This window comes from Haemorhous mexicanus, chromosome 3, assembly GCF_027477595.1.
Source record: "Haemorhous mexicanus isolate bHaeMex1 chromosome 3, bHaeMex1.pri, whole genome shotgun sequence".
NCBI lineage: Eukaryota > Metazoa > Chordata > Aves > Passeriformes > Fringillidae > Haemorhous > Haemorhous mexicanus.
Genome location: NC_082343.1, coordinates 12,269,989 through 12,292,901, shown reverse-complemented (window position 1 = coordinate 12,292,901; position 22,913 = coordinate 12,269,989). Strand labels below are relative to the sequence as shown.

At 41.2% G+C, this 22,913-nt stretch overlaps 1 protein-coding gene across 1 annotated transcript in view; it reads left to right on the top strand.

Annotated features, from left to right (window-relative positions):
- STON1 (stonin 1) overlaps nucleotides 1-20,257 on the top strand; it is a 42,917-nt gene extending 22,660 nt beyond the window's left edge. The window contains exons 5-13 of the mRNA XM_059843450.1: nucleotides 8,527-8,581; nucleotides 10,456-10,557; nucleotides 10,858-10,981; nucleotides 12,360-12,415; nucleotides 13,407-13,500; nucleotides 14,721-15,318; nucleotides 16,802-17,090; nucleotides 17,902-17,991; nucleotides 19,858-20,257. Coding sequence (XP_059699433.1) covers nucleotides 8,527-8,581; nucleotides 10,456-10,557; nucleotides 10,858-10,981; nucleotides 12,360-12,415; nucleotides 13,407-13,500; nucleotides 14,721-15,318; nucleotides 16,802-17,090; nucleotides 17,902-17,991; nucleotides 19,858-19,965 — 1,516 coding nt within the window. The 3' untranslated portion in view covers nucleotides 19,966-20,257. The remainder of the gene's footprint in view (nucleotides 1-8,526; nucleotides 8,582-10,455; nucleotides 10,558-10,857; nucleotides 10,982-12,359; nucleotides 12,416-13,406; nucleotides 13,501-14,720; nucleotides 15,319-16,801; nucleotides 17,091-17,901; nucleotides 17,992-19,857) is intronic.
- The last annotated feature ends 2,656 nt before the right edge of the window (nucleotides 20,258-22,913 follow it).

Here is a 22,913-nt window from a genome sequence, read left to right as displayed (position 1 = left end):
ACATTTACTTCAGGGCAGTGTTTAGATGTTATCTGAGTTTCCTTCACAAAGGACCAGCAGGGTTTAGGAGATTTTGTATTTAAAACAGAAATCAATGAGAACAACTATTTTTATAGTGTGTTTGCCTTACTTACAAAGTGTCGTATTTGCTGAGACCGACAAACTTTATCTTTGCATTCATCTTTCTCATGCTAATTGTATTACTCCAGGTAAATGGTACTTGATGTAATTTTGGATTCAAACACCCATTGAAGTCATTGGAAGTCTTTTAACTGATAAAATGGGATCTGCATCAAAGTCTCTAAGAATAAAAGAGGCAAAAAATAATAAGAAGAAAGGAATAGTGGTAATGGTCTGTAGATGATTTATGTCAGTAAGTAAGAAACCTCCAATGCCTGCTTATTCCAACCAGAAGAGAGCACAAAGGGTAAGAAAAGAGGTGTTACTGGATGCCACAGCTGAAGCTTTGCAGAGATTGGGAACAATGGTTCTGTTGCCCGTGGGTAGAAACTCTCAAGAAATGAGGATGATGGTGCACTCCATTGAGCTTGATACCAAGCTACTGTCATCCTTATGCTCCTTGCTTTGTTTTCCTCCAGATTCTGTATCAATTGTCCAAAAGCATTTTACATCTGAACACATGTTTTCACATGTTACTTTTGATTGTGTTTGTTTTACCTGGCAGACTTCTTTGCTGCGGTATTGGTGTCCATACTTCTATTTTGCATTTATTTGTCTTTTTGTTACTTAACACAGTAACTAACTGCTGCAGTTTGTAGTTCTTAGCAATAATTTTGATAACTCTGAAGCAGTGCTGTTACTCCTAATGGAAACTATAATTTTATTTGGGTCTTTTGTCAGTATAAGTGCAAAGAGATCATGCTGATAATCTTGTAATAACATTTTGTAGATTGCATATTGATTAAAAAAATAAAGCTGTATTTCAAACTAGCAGTTTCTTGTTGCCTTACTAGAAATGTATCAAGCTAGTTTTGCAATTACTGTAATTAACTGGTTGATCTTGATCATCATGTATTGCAGCTCATAAGAAAGAACAGTTCTAGTCTGTGAGTGGGGAATATCAGATAAAGCTGGTAGCAGAAAGCTCAGTGATGCACTACATCACATTTATCACAGAACAGTTTGGGGCGGAAGGGACCTTGCAGATCATCCAGTTCCAATCCCCCTGCCTTGCATAGGGACAATTTTCCCTAGATCAGGTTGTGCAATGTCCCAGCCGACCGTGAACACTTCCAGGGGTGGGGCATCCACAGCTTCTCTGGGCAACTCAGTGCCTCACCACCCTCCCAGTAAAGAATTTCTTCCTTACATCTAATCCATACCTGCCCTCTTTCAATTTGAAAGATTCTTCCTTATCTTAGCTAATTGCTCTTGTCACAGCTTTTTGTAGCCCCCTTTAGGTGCTGTAAGGTCTCCCTGGAACCTTTTTCTTCTCCAGGGGGAACAGCCCCAGCTCTCTCAGCCTGTCCTCACAGGAGAGCTTCTCCAGCCCTCTGAGCACCTCTGTGGCCACACTCTGAATTCGCTCCAGCAGCTCCGTGTCCGTCTTGTGTTGGGGCTCCCAGAGCTGGATGCAGCACTCTGGGGGATTCTCACAATGATTTATGGCAGACCCTTTTCTGCTTTATTTCCTAGCAGTACTAACCCAAAGAACAATGTAGTTTTTCCTGTTGAGTGCTCCCTCTGGTCTCTCTGGGGTATTTGAATATAATGTAGTGACAACTGTTTAAGACTTTCACAAATTTCAAAGCCTGTTCTGTTACTAGGGAAACAGTGAGACCTCTGTGGGGAAATATGGGAATGAGGCAAGAGGTTTATGAGGCAGCATTCAAAGAATGGGCTTAAAGAATAAAATAACCGTGCCACTTGTCCTGTGCTGCAGTGTCTGTAGCAAAGCAATCAGCTATTCTGGGAACCACAGGGAAATTGAGTTAACATCCATTTTCACTTCAGTGCTGTGCTATCCTTCAGTGAGCACCTGCAAATGGAAAGAAGGTATCTAGCAAAAGTATGGTTCCCTTAAAGAGCTTAAACATTGTGCAGTGTTTAAAAGTATCAGCAAACAACGTGATTCAGGGACATGAAAAAAACGAGATGGGAAATTGCTAGAATATAAGTAAAAACATGAAAGCATTTTTTTTTTGGGACACCTTCCTAGTATTTTCAATACCTTGTATGTGCTATTTTATAGGTCTATTCTTTCCTTAGCAAAAACAACCAGTAATTTTTTACAGTAACAAGCATAACATGTTGTAAGTGGTGCTCATGCTCCCTGCTGAAGCCTCACTAATAAAAAGAAAAGAAAAGCATTGGCTCAACATTCTGCTTTGCCATCCCAAATCCCCGTGTGATTAGGTATTTCTGTTGTGAGTGGGTACAATCTAGTATGACTTTGCACTGTGATGGCCTTTTCGGTTTAATTGAGAATAACTTTCACTTCCATTCCCAGCAATAAAAGTCCAAGGGGAAAACGTCGGAAGTAGGGATGTGCTGGGAGTAGAAGAGATGCGTGAGGAGTGACCAGCAGTGGGGGTAAGAGAGGAGGCAGGGAGTGAGCCGGGAGCTGGCAGGAGAGGGCAGCAAGCAGAGCGTGTTTGCACAGAGCTGTCTCTAAGGAGAACTGATGCCTCTCCAAGTCAAGTTGAAAAGTTTACCAAGGAAAGGGACTGGAACAGAAAAGTGCGGGGGAACCCATGCAGAGAAGCGCCTTCAAGGGAAGGTATTGAGAACAAAGTTGGGAATGGCTGCGGGTGGGGAAAGGAAGTGAATGATCTCCTGGGGTGGGGAGGAGGAGCTGAAGCAGCTGGAGAAGGAGCAGGGGAGCATGACAGAGCCACTGCAGGCATCGCAGGTGGCTGTGAGACTGATGGGGAGCACAGGGAAGGTTCCCCACCCGAGCAGGGCAGGGCCAGGCCAGGTAGGGGTCTGCTGGTTTTTGGCTTCCTTTTTCTACCTCTGTCGAGGTCGCGACTGAAGGCTCTTGAGACGATAGTTCATGTTCAGACTCAGGTGTTTATTATTCCTTATCAGTGTTACAGTCTCACTGCAGTGACTTCTGCAGTCTTTCATTAGCAAGGTACAAAATGCTTAACTATCTCTTGTTACAAGGTCTTTTAAGGCTAAATTATCCAATTAAGAAATGACACCTAAAGCATTTTCACTTTTAACCCAATAACTAATCCCTTGAACTCCACACTGCGAACTTTTCTGTCCAGTTACAAAATACCAACCAAATCTGTGAAGAAGAAGGAAGAAGGTAAAGAAGAACCTGTCTCTGCCCTAAAACCTCCATCCTGCTTCATATTTATTAGAATATTCTAAAACCCCAAACTTCAGAAAACTTGAAGTGCCTTCAAATTTTCCACCCTGTGATATTACACACTTCTAACCAACTACAAACCTGTAATCCCAGTGCTATCAATCAATTTTGGAAGCTTGTTCCATGGCCTCAGGTCAAATGCAGTGGTCTCCTGGGAGTCAGAGCCTGTCTGTACAGAAAGTCTAAAATTCTCAGTATCCAGAACTCCAAGAGTGGCCCTGCTTTGATACAGGTGCATCCTGCCATTGTGCACCAAGCAGAACTTGCAGGGGCTGGAGCATCCCTCTTTCACCTGCACCACTCTCAGCAGTGCTGACCTGTCCTCAGGACAATCTCGCTCATGCCATGGAAATGGCAAGGTCAGTGCTGTAAGGAATGCAATGAAAATATCAAACAAACCCAGCAGTGAAGAAGGGAGGATTTAAAGCAAGAATTTAGGCATTAGCCTGGTGATATCCAGAGGTGAGCTACCACTGTAACCTTCTTGGACTGCCATCTGGGAAGGGACCTTCATGTGTCATCTGTAGCATGGAGCAGGTGTCACTGTCTAAATGGAAGTAATGACACCGGGATTTAGATGAGACTTCATCTGAAATGGAGGCAACCAACCACTGCCTGCACAGAAACAGGAAAAGGCTGTTTTAGCTCCCTCCATGTAAATCCATTACTGAGTATCTTTGATGCTAATTATGTGATTATAATGTCAAAATGAGAGTGCAGAAAATCTGCTCTGGGTAGGTCTACTCAAAAGTGGAGCTGAAAAGAAAAAAACCAAAAATAGAATGGTGTGTACAGCTGTGTATTAGGACAGCAGGAGCCCCTCCTTGTTTTCTCAGAAAAGGAAGCTCAGGAATATGACCTTTAGCAAATACTGGGGTCCTCATATAAATGCTTCCCACAGCCAGTATGACAATGAAGGTTAGTCTCCATACATCTGAGTTATTCTTTAGCAGAGTTAAATTGGTATTAATGAGGCAGTAAGAAGGACAGCCTGACTGCTTAGCTGTGCTTCAGCCTGTCTCTCAAAGTCACTTGCTGGGTGATTTTAGTGGTTGCTTGGTGTTGCAAATTCCACTGCTGGTGCAAAGGCCTGATGCAGTCACTCAGCTTTATTCCTTTTGAAATTACCAAATGCAAAGTTAGGCAGAGCAAACTGGCCTTGACCAAAACATGCTGCTCTGCTCTTATTTAACTTCACACTAAAACTGCTGGACTTCTGCAAGCATCTGCTCAACAATGAACTTCCAGCAGCCAATTCAAATAAGCAGAACTGATGTTTCTGGCATTTATTCTCCCACTGCACCCTGCCTCTGTGTGGTTCTGCACCCCCTGTAAGATAATCCCTCCCCACTGGAGCCAGGAGCAGATGAGTGGCAATTACAGACAGGTGAGATTTCATCCACTGATGAAGAAGGGTAAAACCAGATGGCAGGCAAGGGACTTAAAGAGCCATGAAGGCAAAGACAGTGGACAAAAGAGGAGGGAGCTGGACTGTGGCTTTTCTTAGGATACAGGTGAGGAGGTTGGGGTCTCTCTGTGAAAAAATACACATCTGTACATCATATCCAGGGAAAGAAAGCAGATAGCAAAGGAGAGGCTATCAGCACAGGGGCTGAGCACTGAGCCTGACACCAGCAGGAGTGTGATGGAAAAGAAAAAGCCCAGTGAAATGACCCCGCCCCACCCCAGGTGGCTGCTGTTTCCCTTTGAGGCTTTCTGTCCACATAAGGCATATGTATAAGGGTGAGTATTTAGGAGAGGAAAGGCTTGTTTCATCCTTAGTTAGGCTTACTGATACTACACAACTGTTTGGGCTTATTGAGGAGTTGAGATATACAGTACTATTCAGTACATTCAATCCATCAGACTGCCATTTTTATATAGCAGTTTGTACAGGTCAGAGCCCTTCATAAACCACCCGATGTCCTGAAAATTTGTCATTACATTGAATTAAGGGAGAGCTCTTACTATAGTTCTGATAAAGTGGCTTAAATCAGGTAAAAAAAAAAGAGAGGCTCTTGAAGAAACAGGAGTCACACATGATAAATGAAAAAGGAAGAAATCACAGGTCGCAGTATTATCTGTCTCAGAACTCCGAGGGAAATGATGGAGCTTGTAACAAAATCACACTGTTAATAAAATTGATTATGAGGCTGGAGTGCCATATATCTATGAGTCAACAGCTGAAAACAAAGGGAACACATTAGAGGATATCTTTAAAATGAAATTACACCTCTGCTCATGTCATGTTATCTCCATGAGGACTGCCTGGATTCTGCAGCCAGTTCCTCCTAAGAATGATTGCCTTTACTTGGAAAGAAAAGGCAAGATGGTGTTTGTATAATATGCCTTGAGAAAGAATTTTGCAGCCCTGCAGTTGTGTGGCTGTGTTCCTCTCTAGCAGCAATGCTGGATTTAAACAGGAGAGGGCATTCATCACCAAGCATCTGAGGGTGCTGAGGGTTCTCCATTTCTTAGAGGGAAGACATTTGAAAATGGTAACTTTTTTTTTAATGATTAATAAAGGCTTATCATCCAAAAATAAATCTTCTCTAGACATCATGTACCAAAAGGAGTATAAATAATTACAAATTAAAACCTGTGTAGTAAACGAATGTTTGAGGTGCCCTTAAGCAGCACTATCCCAAAGGCAGATGAAACCCCTGAAAAATCAGGAGGGTTTGAACAGCATGCTAATATTTTCTTTTCTAAAACTCTGGTGAGCTCTTAAAGAGACTACAATGGGGACAGCTGGACTGAAAGCTGAACCAAGACTGATGAAACCCCAATGCTGCTCCTGGGTGCCATCTGTGAGCTTGGGCAAGATATTTGGTGGGTCTGTGCCTCAGTTTCTTCTCTTAAAAGTGGGGTTAAATGTTAAAAACTTCCATAAGCATGAAAATGACAACACTGCTGGCAGGACATGCATAGTAGTTTAAGCTCACCACATCAAAGCTAGCCAGCCAGTATGAGTAATGCTAGTCCCAGATATTTTATATTTTCCCCCTTGTTCAGAAATGACTGTGTTTTTTCTGTGCATACCAGGCTTTCTCACGCTGTTCAGCTGAGAGCGCTTGGATGAAAGACACCTTCCCTAGGAATTTGTAAAAGAAATTATATAAGATGTGTTGCTAGTCCACAGATGAAAACACAAGTGTCTTGGTTAGCAGGAAGTACCCTCTGCAACCTCCCTGTGCAGCTTGGAAAGCTGTATTCCCATTCCTATTTTATCCCCAGTGATTTCTGTGTACTATAAGCAGGTTTATCTTCTGTCCCAGCATGAAGGGAGCTGACATGACCTGGTGACAGGCCAGGACAATTATTCACAATCCAGAGGGTATCATTTACAACAGATGGGGGATGCCCACAGTGCCTTGTGGGAATGCAAATACAGACACATGCTTGTCCACCTCAAGTAAGGATAATTTGCTTTGGTCTGCAAATTTTCCTGTGGACATAGGCAAAGTCACCTGACCACCTTCTGAGACAGCTGAGCAGTCCTTTGGTACCAAACTCCCCAGCTCTCCTTCTTGCTGAAGTTAGGTGTACAAACTGCTCTGATTCTAAGGCAATTTGTAAACCCCAAGATAAACAGAGGGAGGTAGAAAACAGGGAGCTCATTTATGAATCTTCTCCCTGCACTTGCACCTTTCTAGAAGCCCTGTACAGGGTACAGGCAGGGCGATGGCTCTGGGCCAGGTCTGGCTGCCTGACGAGGAGGTGGCAGCCAGCTGCAGCATCCCCATCTGCGACCTTCAGGGCCCAGCAAGAGCCTCAAGGCTGCAGCTCCTTCCTGCTATCTCTGCTAACATGACAGGAAAAAAAGTCAGTAGAAGAATAAGGACACTTTTGGTATGCACTGGCCCAGGCAGTTTCAAATGAGCACTGTGCTTTAGGAAAAAATATGGTTTATTATTTAAGTTATTCTGTAAGCAAAGCAACATGGCTTGCCTTTTCCTCACAATGATGGAGGGCATACAGAACAGCTGAATATGCAACTGCTGTTTAATTCAAGACTTAAGCAGTGTCATTAAACATATTTTCTTGCAGAGAAAAATTACTTCAATAGCAAATTGCATTTGTCTCACTTGTGAAAACACAGCTTATTAAGGGTGTTGCTTCTTCTATTTTGTAGGTGTTAGTCTGGCTATTTAATTAAGGTCTGACAGTATTTTCATTAAAATATTTTCATTTTTCAGGATGTGTAAGCCTTAAAAATTAAAGCTTAATGGGTGAGTCTCCTTTTCACAAGCCAAGCAGCACTATAACGACATAGCTACCTAAAAAATGAAAAACAAAGGAAAATGAAACAAAAAAGAGATTATATTTCTAGGTTCTCAGAAGCCTCAGGGCAACACCGACCGAAGGTGCATAAAGACCTAAGTATATATTCTCCTGCACATATGACATTAATGAACATTTTTCCAGATTAGTAACTGCTAAATTAGTAGATCTCTGCATTAACATATGAACAGATTGCTGCAAATGTAAGCAATAATTGAGTAGTTGTACCAGATTGCTGCTGCTTAACTGCAACGCTTAGCTTCAGCTCTCCCTGTTTAGGAGGTAATCACGACTTCAGGGTTTATTAGAGCAAAAACGACACGCATTTGCAGCCAGCTCTCCTAGGTGCATTCCCAAACCAGGGAACACCTGCGGCTCTCCAGGTAAATCCTGTGCTCGCAGGCCGATGCTCCAGGCTGCACCTTGGAGCCCAGACCGCACAGTGGCGGCTCGCCCTGAGTTTTAGGGTCTGCCTTTAGCACGACGTGCCCCAGAACCGGCGGGTTGGGGCTGTGTGGGAGGACAGGAGCCCTGAGGGCCAGCGGGGTTTGGGGTGTGTGAGGGGACTGGAGCCCTGAGGGCCGGCGGGGTTTGGGCTGTGTGGGGGGACGGGAGCCCTGAGGGCCGGCGGGGTTTGGGGTGTGTGGGGGGACGGGAGCCCTGAGGGCCGGCGGGATTTGGGGTGTGTGAGGGGACGGGAGCCCTGAGGGCCGGCGGGATTTGGGGTGCGTGGAGGACGGGAGCCCTGAGGGCCGGCGGGGTTTGGGGTGTGTGGGGGGACGGGAGCCCTGAGGGCCGGCGGGATTTGGGGTGCGTGGAGGACAGGAGCCCTGAGGGCCGCCGGGGCTGGGGCAGGGCCCGGGCGGGGCCGGCCGCGTCCTCCTGGCAACGGCGCCTTAAAGGCGGGCGGGGGCTGAGGCGGCCGTTGGCGCTGCCATGGCTCACAGCAGCCCCGTGGTGAGTGCCTGGCTCGGCTCGGCTCGGCTCGGCTCGGCTCAGCTCAGCTCAGCTCAGCTCAGTTGGGCTAGGCTAGGCTAGGCTAGCGGGGTCTGGCCGCTCCTCCTTGCGGGACACTGGGGACAGGGATGAGCATGAGGAAGTCGCCTCCCGGCCCCGGCCTGGCCAGGAGCCGCTGCCCTTTCGCTGGCGCGGGAAGCGCCAAGGACCACGTCGAAAGCTTTTTTTTTTTTTTTAAATTTTAATTTTTTTTTTTTTTTTTTGTTGAAAATGTCCGTTTGTGGGCAAAAGCGTTGTGGCAGGGGTTGGCCCTGGTTAGCTGCGGGGTGCGAGGGACGCTGGGCAGGGAGGGTGGCGGAGGCCTTTATGCCGTGGCGGGGTTTGGCCGCTGCTGCCTCTCCCTTCCTGGGGCTCCCTCAAAGGATGGGAATCCCTTGGGGAGGGAGCCTTGGAAGCTTTGCTGGAATGGGATGTGGATGAGCCCCTCCTGCCACCCCACTGCACACGAGTGGAACTAGAGTTGGACAGTTCCCGCTATGGATGGCCTGGTTCTGGCGAAGGAGTGTAAAGGGATTAAGCTGGAGTACAATAGCGTCTGTGCTGTGACCATTTTTCTCTAATTTGCAAGCATGTGGTGTTTGAATTTTACAGTTGCTGTGTGCCGTTTTTATATAGCACAATAAATATTTGTACTCACTGTAGTTTGGCAATCCTGGGGAGAGGAATAGGCCCGTTGAAAGATTTACATTTAGATTCTCTTCTGGATTAGCAGTGAAGGCAGAGCATTTGACATATGGGCTGATCAGCAGCTTTTAGTGTAGAGGCGCAAGAGGAAATTTTTTTTTCCTCTTCATCTTTCTAGTATCCTGAAAAAGTGCTGGGGGACTCTTTGGAGGTTGATAACCTCTGATAAGAAATCACAGGAGTGTGGTTGTTGTAAAGCAGTTGTTTTTCCAGAAAGTGTAACATGTTACTTCTTTTATCTCTTCTTTTCTTTGAAAAGAAATTGTCATCTGCACTTTCAAACAACTTTTGAATAAGTAAAATATTAATTGATATTCTAAAAAAATATATTATTAATCCAGAATCTTGTAAGGTTTCCTAAAATATCTCAGCTTCATTTTTCACCTTGTGTAGGCTATTCTGGTGGTAATGAAAGTCAAGAGTAATAAGATTTAAATTGATAAAGGCTCATTATCTTACATTTGCATTGGAGTGTAGAAATCTTGAAGCTCATGTGTATCTGCTGTCCGGGTCTGACTGGAGGATTAGGATTTAATCACTGACATCGTGGGCAGAAGAAGGAATAAAATGTTCTGTTGGACTCCTATTGTAATGTAAGATGAATGATCTGTATTGATAAAAGTAGTATTCAAATTTCCAGTTAGGTTACTATGCAGCATCAGACTGTTTCCACAAAGGAAAAAAAAATCTATTACTTTGTGTGGGTTCTTCACATTCTGCTTCTAATGGAATTGGCAGGGTTCATTTTTAATAGCTGGTATTATTGGTTGGCCCTTAGATTAGGAGCAATGATTCTAGTCCGATACAATGGGGTTAGACAAGCTTGTTTGAAAATACAGAACAACAATGGTTTTTGAATGTTTCTAGGATTTTCTTAAGCATTTACCAAATTATTGGTAGCCTAAACAATAGTTTGAGGCTCAAATCCAGTACTTTTTTACAGTGCTAGATTTAAAAGAATGAGTGGATTTGCAGACCTTTGCATTTGTCATTCAGTTTGTGAAACCGATCTGTTCATGCTGTTCAGTTTGTACCAGCAATTTATGAAGTGAGATTACACTTTTTGCTATCTTTTCAAATGATTTAATGCTCATCTTAACTTGAAAACATTTATTTTTTTACTAATGTAGCCTGAACTTTACAAGTCCATCATTGAAGATGTGATTGAAGGTGTGCGGGAGCTCTTTGCAGAGGAGGGTGTAGAGGAGCAGGTTCTGAAAGACTTGAAGCAGGTTTGTTGGGTCCTCTTGCATTAATAGCAGTTGGATTTGTGTTTTTCTTTTGAGATGATGGACCTATCCATTTATTTGCCCTCCAAAACATGCAAACTTTTGCCCTGACTTAAGAGTTACAAGTGTCCTGTGAGTGGTGTGGGGGCTCCTGGGAGTTGAAATTGGTTAGTTTTTGCTGCCCTATTTGTTGGGTAGATACAGTCAATTTACTCTCGGAAAAGCTGGGAATACCTCATTATCTTTTTTGATGCAGTTTGTTTTTAAAGCTGATGTTTGTTGACCTTAATAATCTTCCTGCAGCTTTGGGAAACGAAGGTGACACAGTCTAGAGCAACAGAAGGCTTCTTCAAACACAGTCACTGTTCTCCACGGTTCAGTCTGCAGCTGCCACACAGTTCTCACAGCATTTTGCAGACTTCAGCAGGTCAGATGTCATTGGACACAGTGCATGCAATTTATGAATATCTCATTGATTTAGGGATATTTTTGGAAGACTTGAAATAATCTTGGTTTGTGTATGTATTTTATGCATATATCTAGCTTGATGTAGAACAGTTATTATTTGAAAGCCGAATTTGACCAGTAAATGATGAATTAAACTTTAATAAATTAATAGGATTCTCTCTACTTGCTTTTCATCAGCTGCTCATTTCCAGTGGCAAAACATGCAGAGATCTCTAGCCTCCTTGTCTGCAATCCAATAGTGTAGCACTTCAGTTGCAAATTTACCTATAGGGTTAAGCTCCTGCTTCCCCTTTTAATGTGTGTCCTGATGTGCAGAGGTTTTATGGCTCGTTTGTGCCATGCAGTTCTGCTGTCAGACTGGGGCTTAATCTCATTCTCAATTTGTTAAAATGTAATCCCTTGCTCAAACAGAAGAGGAAGCTTTTTAGTTACTTTTTCTAAAAGCAGCATTCCTGTTGCAGAGGAGTACTTGACTTTCACACAGTCTCTGACATCAGGACCTGTTCTTAATAAAGTCCAGCTGACCACTGTGGTATTGTTGTGGTAGAGTGTAGTACTCAGCTGAGACTTATCCCAAAGTAAGAGACTGTTAGGACCTTTGCCCATGAAGGACAAACCCCATATGAGATGATTTAATGAAAATCCGTGTTCTAGTGTATTTCAAGCTCGGGCAGGCATTCTTTATCAGTGAGGTTCTTTACTTTTTTTCCTTCCTTTTTTTTTTCTTCCTTTCTTGTGTTTGTTTGGTTTGTTTTTTTTTTTTTTTTTTTTTTTTTACGCTCTTCCTAGTTGAATGAACTGTTTTTGAAGGCAGGTGTTTTATTAGTTCCATGTGACTAAAGAGGATATACTTTTGTGTTTGCAGGCTATTGGAGGTTTTATATTTAATGAGCCTTTGCTTCTTACTCTTAAGTTTTTAAAGAGCAATACTAAGGCCAAGCAGTCTGGTTAAATCTATATGTTTCTAAAAAGGGTATTTGAATTGCCCCATGGCTAGAGATTTTCAAAGTAGTTAAGGCTACCTAAATTGCTTCTAAAAGCCCAGGAAAGTTTTCCCTTTGCCTTTTTTTTCTCTCATGGAATTCAGTATTGGGCACTGTTGAAAATCTTATCCTACTGTTCCTACTTTTCGCATCATTGGATTTGCTCTGCTGTGCTAAAACTACTTGCGTGTTTTCCTCAAGTTGACAAGGCAATACTTGTGCTCACTAATGAGGATGAACTGAAGTTAGATTGCTTTAGTTTCACCCATGTTTGCTGTAAATTTTTGAATGATAGCTGTATCCAAGAAATTAATGTTTTTTGTAAAGTGGCTTTTTTTTTTTATTTTTTTACAGCTTCTTATGTCATCCAAGCTGGCAGAGGTTTTCAGCATTTCACAGCAGCAAAACTGGTATGTAGCTGTAGTGATGTTTTACTTCGGTTTTGATTATGTTGGACTCCTAAATTTTTAAAATTGTTTTCCAGTTATTAATAGGCTTCAGGAGGGAGAGTTGTAACACTGCTACTTCTGTTGGAGCAGTGAAAAAGGATGGGCTGTAGCAGCTGGTTTTGCAAAAGTGAAGCCAGAAATGTTGGAAAGACACAGCTGCCTGTATTTAGCCCATAGGATGAAAGTGTAGTGGAAATGGCATAGCTACATATTCTTTTTAGAGAAAAAATTTATTACTGGTTGTTAAAATAGTGCATGGCTGGGAAATACTACCACTAGGGAAGCTGGGAGCTGCATTATCTGTGAGGTGTAGTAATCATCCAGAAGGAAAATGAGTGTTTTTATAGTTGACAAGTTCAGAACTCTGGGCATAGCAAAATTTCTTTGGGGAGCAGCCACTGATTGCCAGAGCTTGATGAACTTACTGAGTGCCTCCTGAGCCTCAAGCTAAGTAGCTTGTCAAGTTGAAATATAATATTGGGAAGATGTTTGTGCAATATGTGCGTTTCCTGATTTAAAAGTTGGATTTCCTCAGAAGAGCTAGATTGAAAGGGAGGTGTATATCCAACTCTGCTTCCCAGGAGGAAAAAAGACTATGAAGTGACTTCCTAGGCCTAGGCAAGAAGCCTGTGCTGTGTGGAGTAATGCATAAACTTAGGCAAAAGTGACTTTGAGTAGAAAAAGACCTTTCTGGATGGTGGGTACTTGAGGGGTTTATAGAAAAAAGTTGTCTTAACAAAAAGGGAATGTGATAGCTGGAAAGCAGGAAACACCTGGGGCGAGCCATTGCTCTGTCAGTGCAGAATACTCTTCATGTGTCTAAATCTCAGAAGCATGATGCAGCTTTCCAGTGAAGATGACCACAGAGAGGCGCTCACTCCTGTTTCCCATGGATACTCCAGGTGTGGCACTCAGTGCCCTCTCCTGCCTAAGCCCAGCTCTTGTGTTGCAGGGGCCCCCACGAGTGGGCGTGACTCTTGCTCTCCCTTCGTGTGTTGCTTATCCTTTACAGATGCCAGCTGGAGTGATGCTGCAGCCAGCACCAGGTAAGGGTAACTAGGGGATGTCAAACCTGGCAGTGCCCTGGGGATGTTGAAGGACAGTCCCAGGGACAGTAGATGAAACTGATGAGAAGTATAGGGTAGAGCCAGTTACCCTCCTCTTTGTACTTTGTTTTTGTAGTGGCCCCGTGGGGGAGGTAACTGCAGTGATTAGTTGGTGTGTCAGTTTTACAACTCCTAACAAGTGTTTTCCTTTGTCAGCCCAGATGCAGGTATTTCCTTCTCCCTGTCTCTCTGGGACAATCTTCTATGCTTTCAAAAAGCTAAAAGCACTGTGGCGCTTCAGAGACAAAATTGATTTCTTATTCAAATAAAATCCAACTATCTATTAACCTTTTTGATCCCTTTCTTTTGGTGATAACACTGCCTGTACTGCTTGTACAAGAACCACCTGTACTGCTTTGGTGTGATCAGTGGAAGGCTTAGTTCAGTCATTGACTCTTCTCTCAAACTGCTGTTCTTTGATGAAAACTGATGACTCTAGTTATCTGTTTCAGGTGTAATTCCTGATGTCGTGAGACCTGTAGACTAGTACCAGTAACTCTGTCTGTGTGAGCATGTGTGTGTGTCCCCAGAAGAAAAATCAAATGAAATTTGGAACTTTACTCTGGGATCTCAGTTCTAACACTGATAGTAATAACTTTAAGCATTCAGTATTTGGAGTGGTTTTCTTAAGAAAATATATATAAAATAGGGGTTGTTTGTTTTTTTTTTAGAACTAAAATTAGTTTTAGGTATTAGGTATTCTTTCTAAAAAAACGTAAAGTTTTTTAGAGAGAGTACCTAAATGTCCTTTAAAGGATGAACTCTCCCTGTAGCCATGGACTTGTTTAGTTTCATTCTGTATTCCTTAGTTTCTGGAATGACTTGGAAAAATTTAAAACCCAGGTTATTTATGTATTTATGCATTTAAAATCCAGTATGTAGTTAAATTATCAAACTTATTGTCACAGGGTACTGTGTAGGCCAAACCCAAAAAGAGGTACTAAACATGACGGACTGGAAGGAAGCCATGACTCAGAAAGCTTCTGAATGCCTGATTTTCAAAGGCTGAACTTGTGCTTTAGGAAAGTTTTGTTTTGCAAATGTCCTTTTTCTTATGGTTTGCCCTGGTGTTTGCTCTTGTTTTAGTGGGGACAGGTCAGTGGCCTGGATGATCCTGTAGTTTCACTTGCTGAAGCAGTTTTGAACTCTTCTTTCTGCAGGGCAACTTTACAAGCTGAATGTGCCTGTTGTGGTCACACAGGCCTCAGGAGATGGAAGCATTCTCCACTACCCTGTGCAGCAGATGTTTCATCCCCTTGGGCAAGCTTCAGTTCTGCAGGCCAGCCTTGCCAGTGTCACACAGCTGAATGCATCTGCTGCCCATGCAGCTGGTGAAACACAGCAGCCCCAGGAGACTGCCCTCCAACAGGCTGTGCTGTTTAAACCAAGCTATGTGGAAAAACAACACCCGGAGAACTCAGCTACCTTGGTCCAGCAGCCTTCTGTGAGTCTGCAGGAGTATGAAATTAATGCAGTGCTGAATCAATGCAGTGAATCCACAGAAAAATTCCAGCATGACAACCTTCACACAGCTGTGTTTACTCCAGAATGCTCTGAAGGACTTTTTATTGATGAATCCTTGGCAAGCAGCTCAAGCAGTGTCCTGCTGGATGTGGAGGGGCAGCTGGACATGGAGCATCCGGAGCTGCTGCAGCAGCAGGTGTCTGATGATATCATTGACCTGATTATTGCAGGGGAAAGTTTGGATGAAAATGCATTTCTAAAGGATCAGGGCAGCATGGCTTCCTCTGACAAGGTAAGGCCTTTTGTTTCTCCGCTAATGAAAATGTATCTGTTAGAGGGGGTTGTTTGAACACATTTCTGAGTGACAACTAGCACCTCTAAATGAGAAGAACAAAAGTTATTTTGCTTTTATGGTTCAGTCTTAAGCTTGTTTAGAATAGCAGTAGCTGACTGCTTTTTTTTACATTAAGAATTTTTCTAAACTTCTGTTAAAGTACTGTGATGAGAATATCAATTTAAAAATACTGAAAAATGTAATGGATAGATAGAATGTATTAGGCTTGTTGGTTACTTTTGAGAATCATGGGGGTTTTTTGTGACTATGCAGACATGAAAGACTCCTTGAGAGCTTCCATATCATTCTGGCACTGATCTGCATATGGATACTGGTCAATTGTGGGCAAAGTGCTTTTGCAGGATCAGCTGGGATTAATTTTATCTTGTAATGTGTGAAGAGCATTAAAGATGTATTGAGAATGCATTCAGGATGAAAAATCAAATTTGATAAGTGAAAATCTCCTTGAAGAAAATGTATTTCCTTGGGGAGAAAGTCCTGGATAAACTAGAACTCAGCTAGAGCTATGTGGGAAACTTGAGTGATTTTAATTAACAAGCCTCTTTCCTGACCTCATCTAATTTTAGTGCCAGAAATTATTTGCAGATGTTTGAAGTTCAGGCTGGCTTGGTGACTTTGAGTTGTAGTGCTCATATGTGATTGAGACAAATTTATTAAATGCAAATTTAATGACAGTAATGCCAAATGTCTGTAAATAGAAAGTGTAATGTTGCTTCTCTGAACTCTGATGGCAGCATGATGAAGACTGTCTGTAGTGAGAATGGGAGGTCAAAACAAAATGTTCCTTTCCTGAACTAGAAACAGTATGTGGATGGGAATTAAGTGCTACAATAAAGATTTAATGAGAAACTGAGGATAGCTGAAACCTTAAAGCCCTTTTATGCTCCTGTGAATGCTCTGTTTAGGAATTCTGTCACTTTTATGAACAGCAACTTGAAGTACTGAAATATTTTCTGTCTCTCCCAGCTTTTTATATCTTACTTAAACAAAGCATTTTGAATGAGTTGAGGGAGAGGGATCAGTTCCTCTTGACTTTTATTTCAAAAATGAAAAATGCTATTTTTGGGGGTGGAGGAGTAGCTTCCTTTTTTGTTTTTATGGGAGGGTTATTTTTTGCAATAGAAATTTTAAGTGTCCACTTGATTGCCTTTGTTTTAGAGTTGTTTGAGTACAAGGGTATTTAGAGAAAAGGGTAAGAAATTTTTTTTCTGTATTGCTGAGGAATCTTTGACCTGGGTTCTATTTAAGTTAGATTCAACACAATGTTTACAAATGTACTCAGGTTTTAAGCAGTAGGACCTGAAACTCCCATATTAGTGCCCCAGGCTTGTTGATACATTAAACCAAAGTGTCAGGCTTTGTGCTGAACATGGGTGGTGTTGATTCACAAGCTGTCCCTGGTCTCTCTCACTGCTGTCCCACGGAACCCGCGGAGCAGGCGGAATCCGATTTACCGCTGGGGAAAGATCTCTGCAGTGACATTGAAGGCATAAGTCAGCTCGATGGCACCGGGGATGTTTCTTCCAAGGAGCAAGTACCACATACAAAAGATAAAGAAGAGAGTGAATTCATTGGCTTTATTGATTCAGAGGATCTAAGAGTTCTGGATGATGAGGAAGATTATGATGAAGAATGTGACAGTTCTTCAAACATAGAGTCCAGTGGCAGTGATGGGGATAATGAAGACCTCCAGATAGACATAGTTGAGGAGGTAATTTACTTTTAAACCTTTAGAAGCACATAACAGTATTAGATCTCTCAGCTGTTGAATTGCTGGACCTAGAACAGTTCCTGGTTAGTTTGATCAGGGCATGCACAGTGAAGTTACAAACCTCTGGAGGTAGGAGGTACTGCAGAGAAATGACTTGCAAGCACATTATGAGGAGTATGGACAAATTAAAGAACCGTTGGAAAGTCATTTGTTTGTTGGATGAATTAAAATACTTAGCTATCAGAATTAAAGTTTTATTGTAAAACCCTGGCCGCAGTGGAATGGAGCATTTGACTTTAGTAAGATATTTAAATCTAATTCTTTAAATAATAAGATCAGAATACAAATCTAAGTTTCCTTTCCTTCGGAAGGACCACAGGGAATTAGACAGAGAACAATGTGATACAAGAACTTTGTTCTGTTTAATGCCCTGCATTTGTTTTAATGCCCTGTTAATGCCCTAGGTTTTCCTTTCTCTTAAATATATGCAATTTCGTATCCTATGGATTTGTTTACAAGAGCATCAACTTGTAGCATTTGGACTTCACATAAATACAACTTGATCAGTTTTTCAGTTACTGAGATCTGCTTTATCACTTAGCAGTTTTGCTTTTTTGACCTGTGTTTTTGTTCAGGGTGTTTTATGCAAACATGTAAAAGGTACATGTAAATGAGGTTGGTGCAATGTAGACTTCACAGCCCCCAGGTCTTCATTTTTGCAATGGTAACTTTATTGTTCTGGGAATGTTTAATTCCAAGTCTATTCAATGCTGTTCTGAAAGAGTGTATAAAACAGAATTTTAATCTCTAGGACCCCTTAAACTCTGGTGATGATGTCAGTGAGCAGGACATTGCAGACTTGTTTGACACCGACAATGTGATAGTTTGTCAGTATGAAAAGGTACAGTAACACACTTTTATCTTTGTTCTTTAATCATCCTCAATAATACCTGCAGCAAATCCATCTCTGCTCTCCTGTCAGTGCCTTTTGAAGAAACTCTAATGCTGTAATGGAGTGTTTAAATGATGTGTTTAGCTGACAATAGTCTGAAGACTTTCCTACTGTTTTCTGAAAAGAGGATAATCATAATGGGCTATTAAAGGAAAAAGGAACAACAAGTCTGGCAAAATTATGATTTGTAAAGATGCAAAAGCTTGTTTATTTCCTTAACTTTTAAGTAAGATCAACATCTCCGTGGATGTATGTGGGCATATTCAGCTGTGAATTAAGGCTTTTAAAAAGGATAAAGAAGGAGAGGTGTATGTACTTTCTTTTCCTTTTTTTATTTGTCTTTGTAGTGCTCACTGAGAGATTTTCCTACCAGAATTTTGTTGTGTCTGAGAAACAAAGTAGTTGTTAAGTGCCTTATTGTCCACCTTCATTTTAATGCTTAAAATTCAACCTTACTTTGAACTGGTGAAGATCAAATTAAATCCTTTTATCTATTGTATGGTTTTGGATGCTTACACATCAGTAATCCAAAAAAGAAAGGGCACATTTTAAAGGAAATATGGAAAAATGTCTCTGTAGTTTAAGAGTGTGCCTTGACTTTTTTTTTTAATATTCTTTCAAAAGAGCCAAGAGATAACTTCTTGTGTGTCTAACTAGGCCTGTCTTAATGGTTGTGGTTTAGGAAACAGAGAGGTGCTAAGAAAATTGCCTTTATAAAACTGTGACGGATTGACTGTTCCTGGGATCAGTTATTTGGGAAGTTATAGTGATATGTATAGAAAATGCCTCTGAAATGAAGTTATTGGTGTCTATATTGTATTGAAAGGTACACCAAGTTTTGCAGCTTCAGAACTCAGACATTACAGTTGCTGTAGGTAGTGCATACTGTTATCTAGAGCAGGTTTTGTCTTAAATAAGCTGAAAAATTGCCTGAAAATCTAAAAGAAACTACTAGGAAGGTCAGCACTGGCCATGCCTTATAGGAAATTTAATATCAGATGTTATTAGAAATTGAGAGTTACAGAAGCTGGGGAAAGATGTTGGCAGCTTTCCCCTTTGCAATACAGATTTAATAAAACATAGGCCCAGTAGAAAGTAGATAAAACCAGTTATGTCTTGAATTTCCTTGATACCTTTAAGACAGTGTTGGTGGTAAAATTGCTGTCCTGTTTCTTTTCTTTCTGGAATTGAAAACTGATGCTGGCAATTCAAGGAATTTTCTAGGGATAGTTAAAATTCCTTCTTTTAGTATTAAACAAAACTTTCTGGAGTATGGATGTCTTTGCAGACATTTAAAAAGAAACAGAATATGCAAATTATTTCTTTTTTTTTTAAATTTAAATAGCAGTATTTGCTTTCAAGCCAAGTTTTGGTGCTTTTAGCCTGTTCCTAGCACCTCTGTGCCGGCAACATTGCGCTTTGCCATGTGGCAAGGAACACATTGCATTTTAGTTAAGCTAGACTGGTTTGCAAGGTGTGCTGTGTTTTGGGATTGCCCTGTTACTGTTCTCTTGTCCTGGTGGTGTTGAGCTGTCATAGGTAACACTTTTTAGGGGGAAGTTGTGGGATGGGAGAGTGGGACAGGATGGGATAAGATTCAGGAGGTTTCTCTCTTGGGGGGCTGGGAGTTCTATATAAACGATTGAAGTAGGATGCTTCCATTGAGTATTCCATTGAATATTTTGGGTCATAATGATTTTAAAATAAAAACCAGGTGTGTAAAACAGGTTGTGCTTAAATCTTGTTGGTTTTTTTAAATGACTGGTCTAATTTATATTTGTGATTTCATTAATTTTGATTGTTATTTTTCATCAGATACATCGAACTAAGAACAAATGGAAGTTCTACTTAAAAGATGGAGTGATGTCCATTGAGGGTAAAGATCATGTTTTTGCAAAAGCCACTGGAGATGCAGAGTGGTGAAACTCCACTCCAGTATGTCCTTGAAGGCTGTGGCATTATTTCCTTATAAGCCTTCTGTTAAACATCGGGACTTTCTATTGTTGTGCCATTAAAAAAATCCAAAAAAAAACAAAACCAAAAAAACCCCCCAAAATCGAAAGAAAACCAAACCCCAAAACAACAAATCTGCGATGAAAAAATATGCAAAACCTGTGTTGTTAATTCCTGGTGTTAATCTGTTTAGTTTGCAAAGCAAACCACTGTGCTGTTAGCTACTCAGCTGTCTTTGCTGTTCTTTTCTCATTATTTCATTTTTTCCAATGAAGAAGCATCATTGGAATGAATAGCTTTAAAGTGTTATATCTGTTTGTAATTCAAGAAGGTAAAGAAATACTTAGTAATTAATAAAGAACTACTTATTGGTTATAATCAAATAAATTTTAGTTCTGTTATTTTTTCCCCAGCTCTTAAAAGCTGAGGTATGAGTTGAAATATAAAGTTACACTGTTATGTTATTCTTTTCAAAGACTTTTGAGTTGAAAAAAAAAGCAATATCTATGCAAGTCTGAAATCTGTGGCTGTTTCAGCTGCACATTTCTCTTGATTTTTTTTTTTTTTAAGTTGCTTTGTGTTTTTTGGACTTAGTTTAAAGACATGCACTCTAGATGTAGTAAGGGAAAGATCCTGGAGCTCTCAATATATGAGAATTATTATTGTTTATTCTATACTAGCTGTCTACTGAGATGCAATGAGGAGTGTGATGTAACATGAAAATGTGATTTATTTTCACTGTCAGTGCAAAGTCATTTTAGTTTGCTACTGTACATCTCCACTTTGTTCTAAGACTACAGACCAGTAAGCTGTGAATGATACAAATTGTGCATAATAATAAAAGTGTTGTATACAATTCTAGCACAGAGTTGTTTTTGTGTTCTCTCAGTATAAACTCTGCTTAGAGAAATGGGTACAAGCCATGCATGTGGCAGTAGCTCACCCTACCATGAGATCTGCATTCCTTCCAACATAACTTTTTGTTAGTTCTTCTAGAAATAAAGGTCCAGAAGAAGCTTTGGGTCCTTGTCTTTCAGAGCTGCAGCTTTTCCCTGGCTGGCTCCTGTTCCTTGTAGGGCAAGATGGGCAATTCCATGGTAAAGCTGCAGCCAGGCTGCCTCAGAACAGGATCATCCTGCTGGAAGGGTAGTGCTACACTAAGGCACACCTTCCCCTTGGCTGCTGCTCCCATGTCTGCTGGAATAAGACATTGTGAAGCATTTTGCTTATTTCTAATCCCTGAGAAGGGTGCAGAGGCTGGGAGAAGGGAAAGAAAAATCTGGGGGTTGGAGAGAATGAATGTATGGAAGAAGTGAAGGGAAAAAACCCAGCCCTTGTTCATAATTGTGCAAACCATTGTGCTAATGCCATAAGGCAGGAAGTAGTTCTTTAAAAATGGAGTCTATTATGTGCTTTTTTTGGATGCCTCTGCTACTTTTCCAGTGTCAAAGACAGGACACTGAACTAGAGCACTTGAACCAAGTGTGACATTCCTTTTGTCTTTTATAGATGCTGCTGCTGGAATGTGAAGAATTGTGTGTTCAGATGCAGTTAAAATATTGCAGTGTATGATTTCTTTTCCCCCATTCAGATGACTTGTAGCTGCACTGATGCTACGCTTCAGACCCATAAATGCACAAAAAATGCAGCTCTTACCACATGATAGATGCTTTTAGGTTTCAGTACTCTCTCACAGGCTCTGAGGTGCTCATGCTCTGTAAATGTGCACATTATGAACTGTGGGACCATTTGCAATGTCAGAAAAGACTGGGAACTGAGTGTGTGGCACAGGAATCCATGGCACAGGACTGGATATGCACCATTCACTAAGCACCACAAAGGCTCTGAATGGTGCTTCTGAATTTGACCTGTTTTTCCTGGTCTCTATAAAATAAAGGGGCTAATGAGTGCTTAGTTTTTAGCTAGTTTTACAGCTAACATTAGTAAAGAATTACAGCTTTGAACAAGACATTTGCAACTAAATACACCTGAAGTCAGGAATTTTTATAGTGGAAAAAAATGTTTCTTGTTAAAATGTAAACTCTAGCCTGTGACTTGAAAAGTAATCAGTGCTTTTGATCTGAATAGTTTATGAATTAATGTTTTTGATTGCTGCTACTTACAGTTTAGCAAACATATTGCTGCAGATGTGACAGGATGAGGTGTGTAATACCAGTTATGGCCTTCAAAGATACTTCAGTAAATGGCTGTCTAAAACTTTACATCAGAAAGAAGGTAAAGTAAAAATAATGAGATAGAATAACAAGAGTAACTTGTATGAGAAGCGCTGTCATGAATCTAAATCTCTTATTAAACTTTTACTTATTTGCTTACTTTTGTGCATAGACAAATTTTAAGTATATAAATTACATTTGATGTTTTGTCAGTGGTTTTTATTTTTTTAAAAAAAAGCAATTTTGTAAATGGTGGATTTCACTGCACTTACATCAGGTACAAAAAGAAAAATTCAGAGACTCTATTGCTGCTTCTCTGTTACCTCTGCAGCTCTGTAGGGCAGGTGCTATCAGTTGTTGTTAATTCTAACTCATCTCCTTTGCCTATGGTTTCCTGACCGTGTTGTGTGGTGGGGAGGGTGTGCTGGCAAGCTCTTGTCCTGTTGAAACATAATGCAAGTAAATCAGTTGTTGCTCACTTAAGATATTGTGCTGTCATGTCCTAAATCATGTTCAGGACTCTTCCATGGGATGTCAGAAGAAATGAGTCTCAAAAATCAGTTTTCAGATAGGTGACAGAGGAGTTTTATGCCCAGTAGCTATTTTTTTTTTTACACCAGTACCTCTGGCTGTATTATAGTTAGCTATCCTATCACAGTCCTTTTGGATCATTGGCTAAGCTCAGGGGCTGGTGTGTGTAAAGAGGTGCATCAAATGGAATTTGTATTGATTGCTAAACCACAG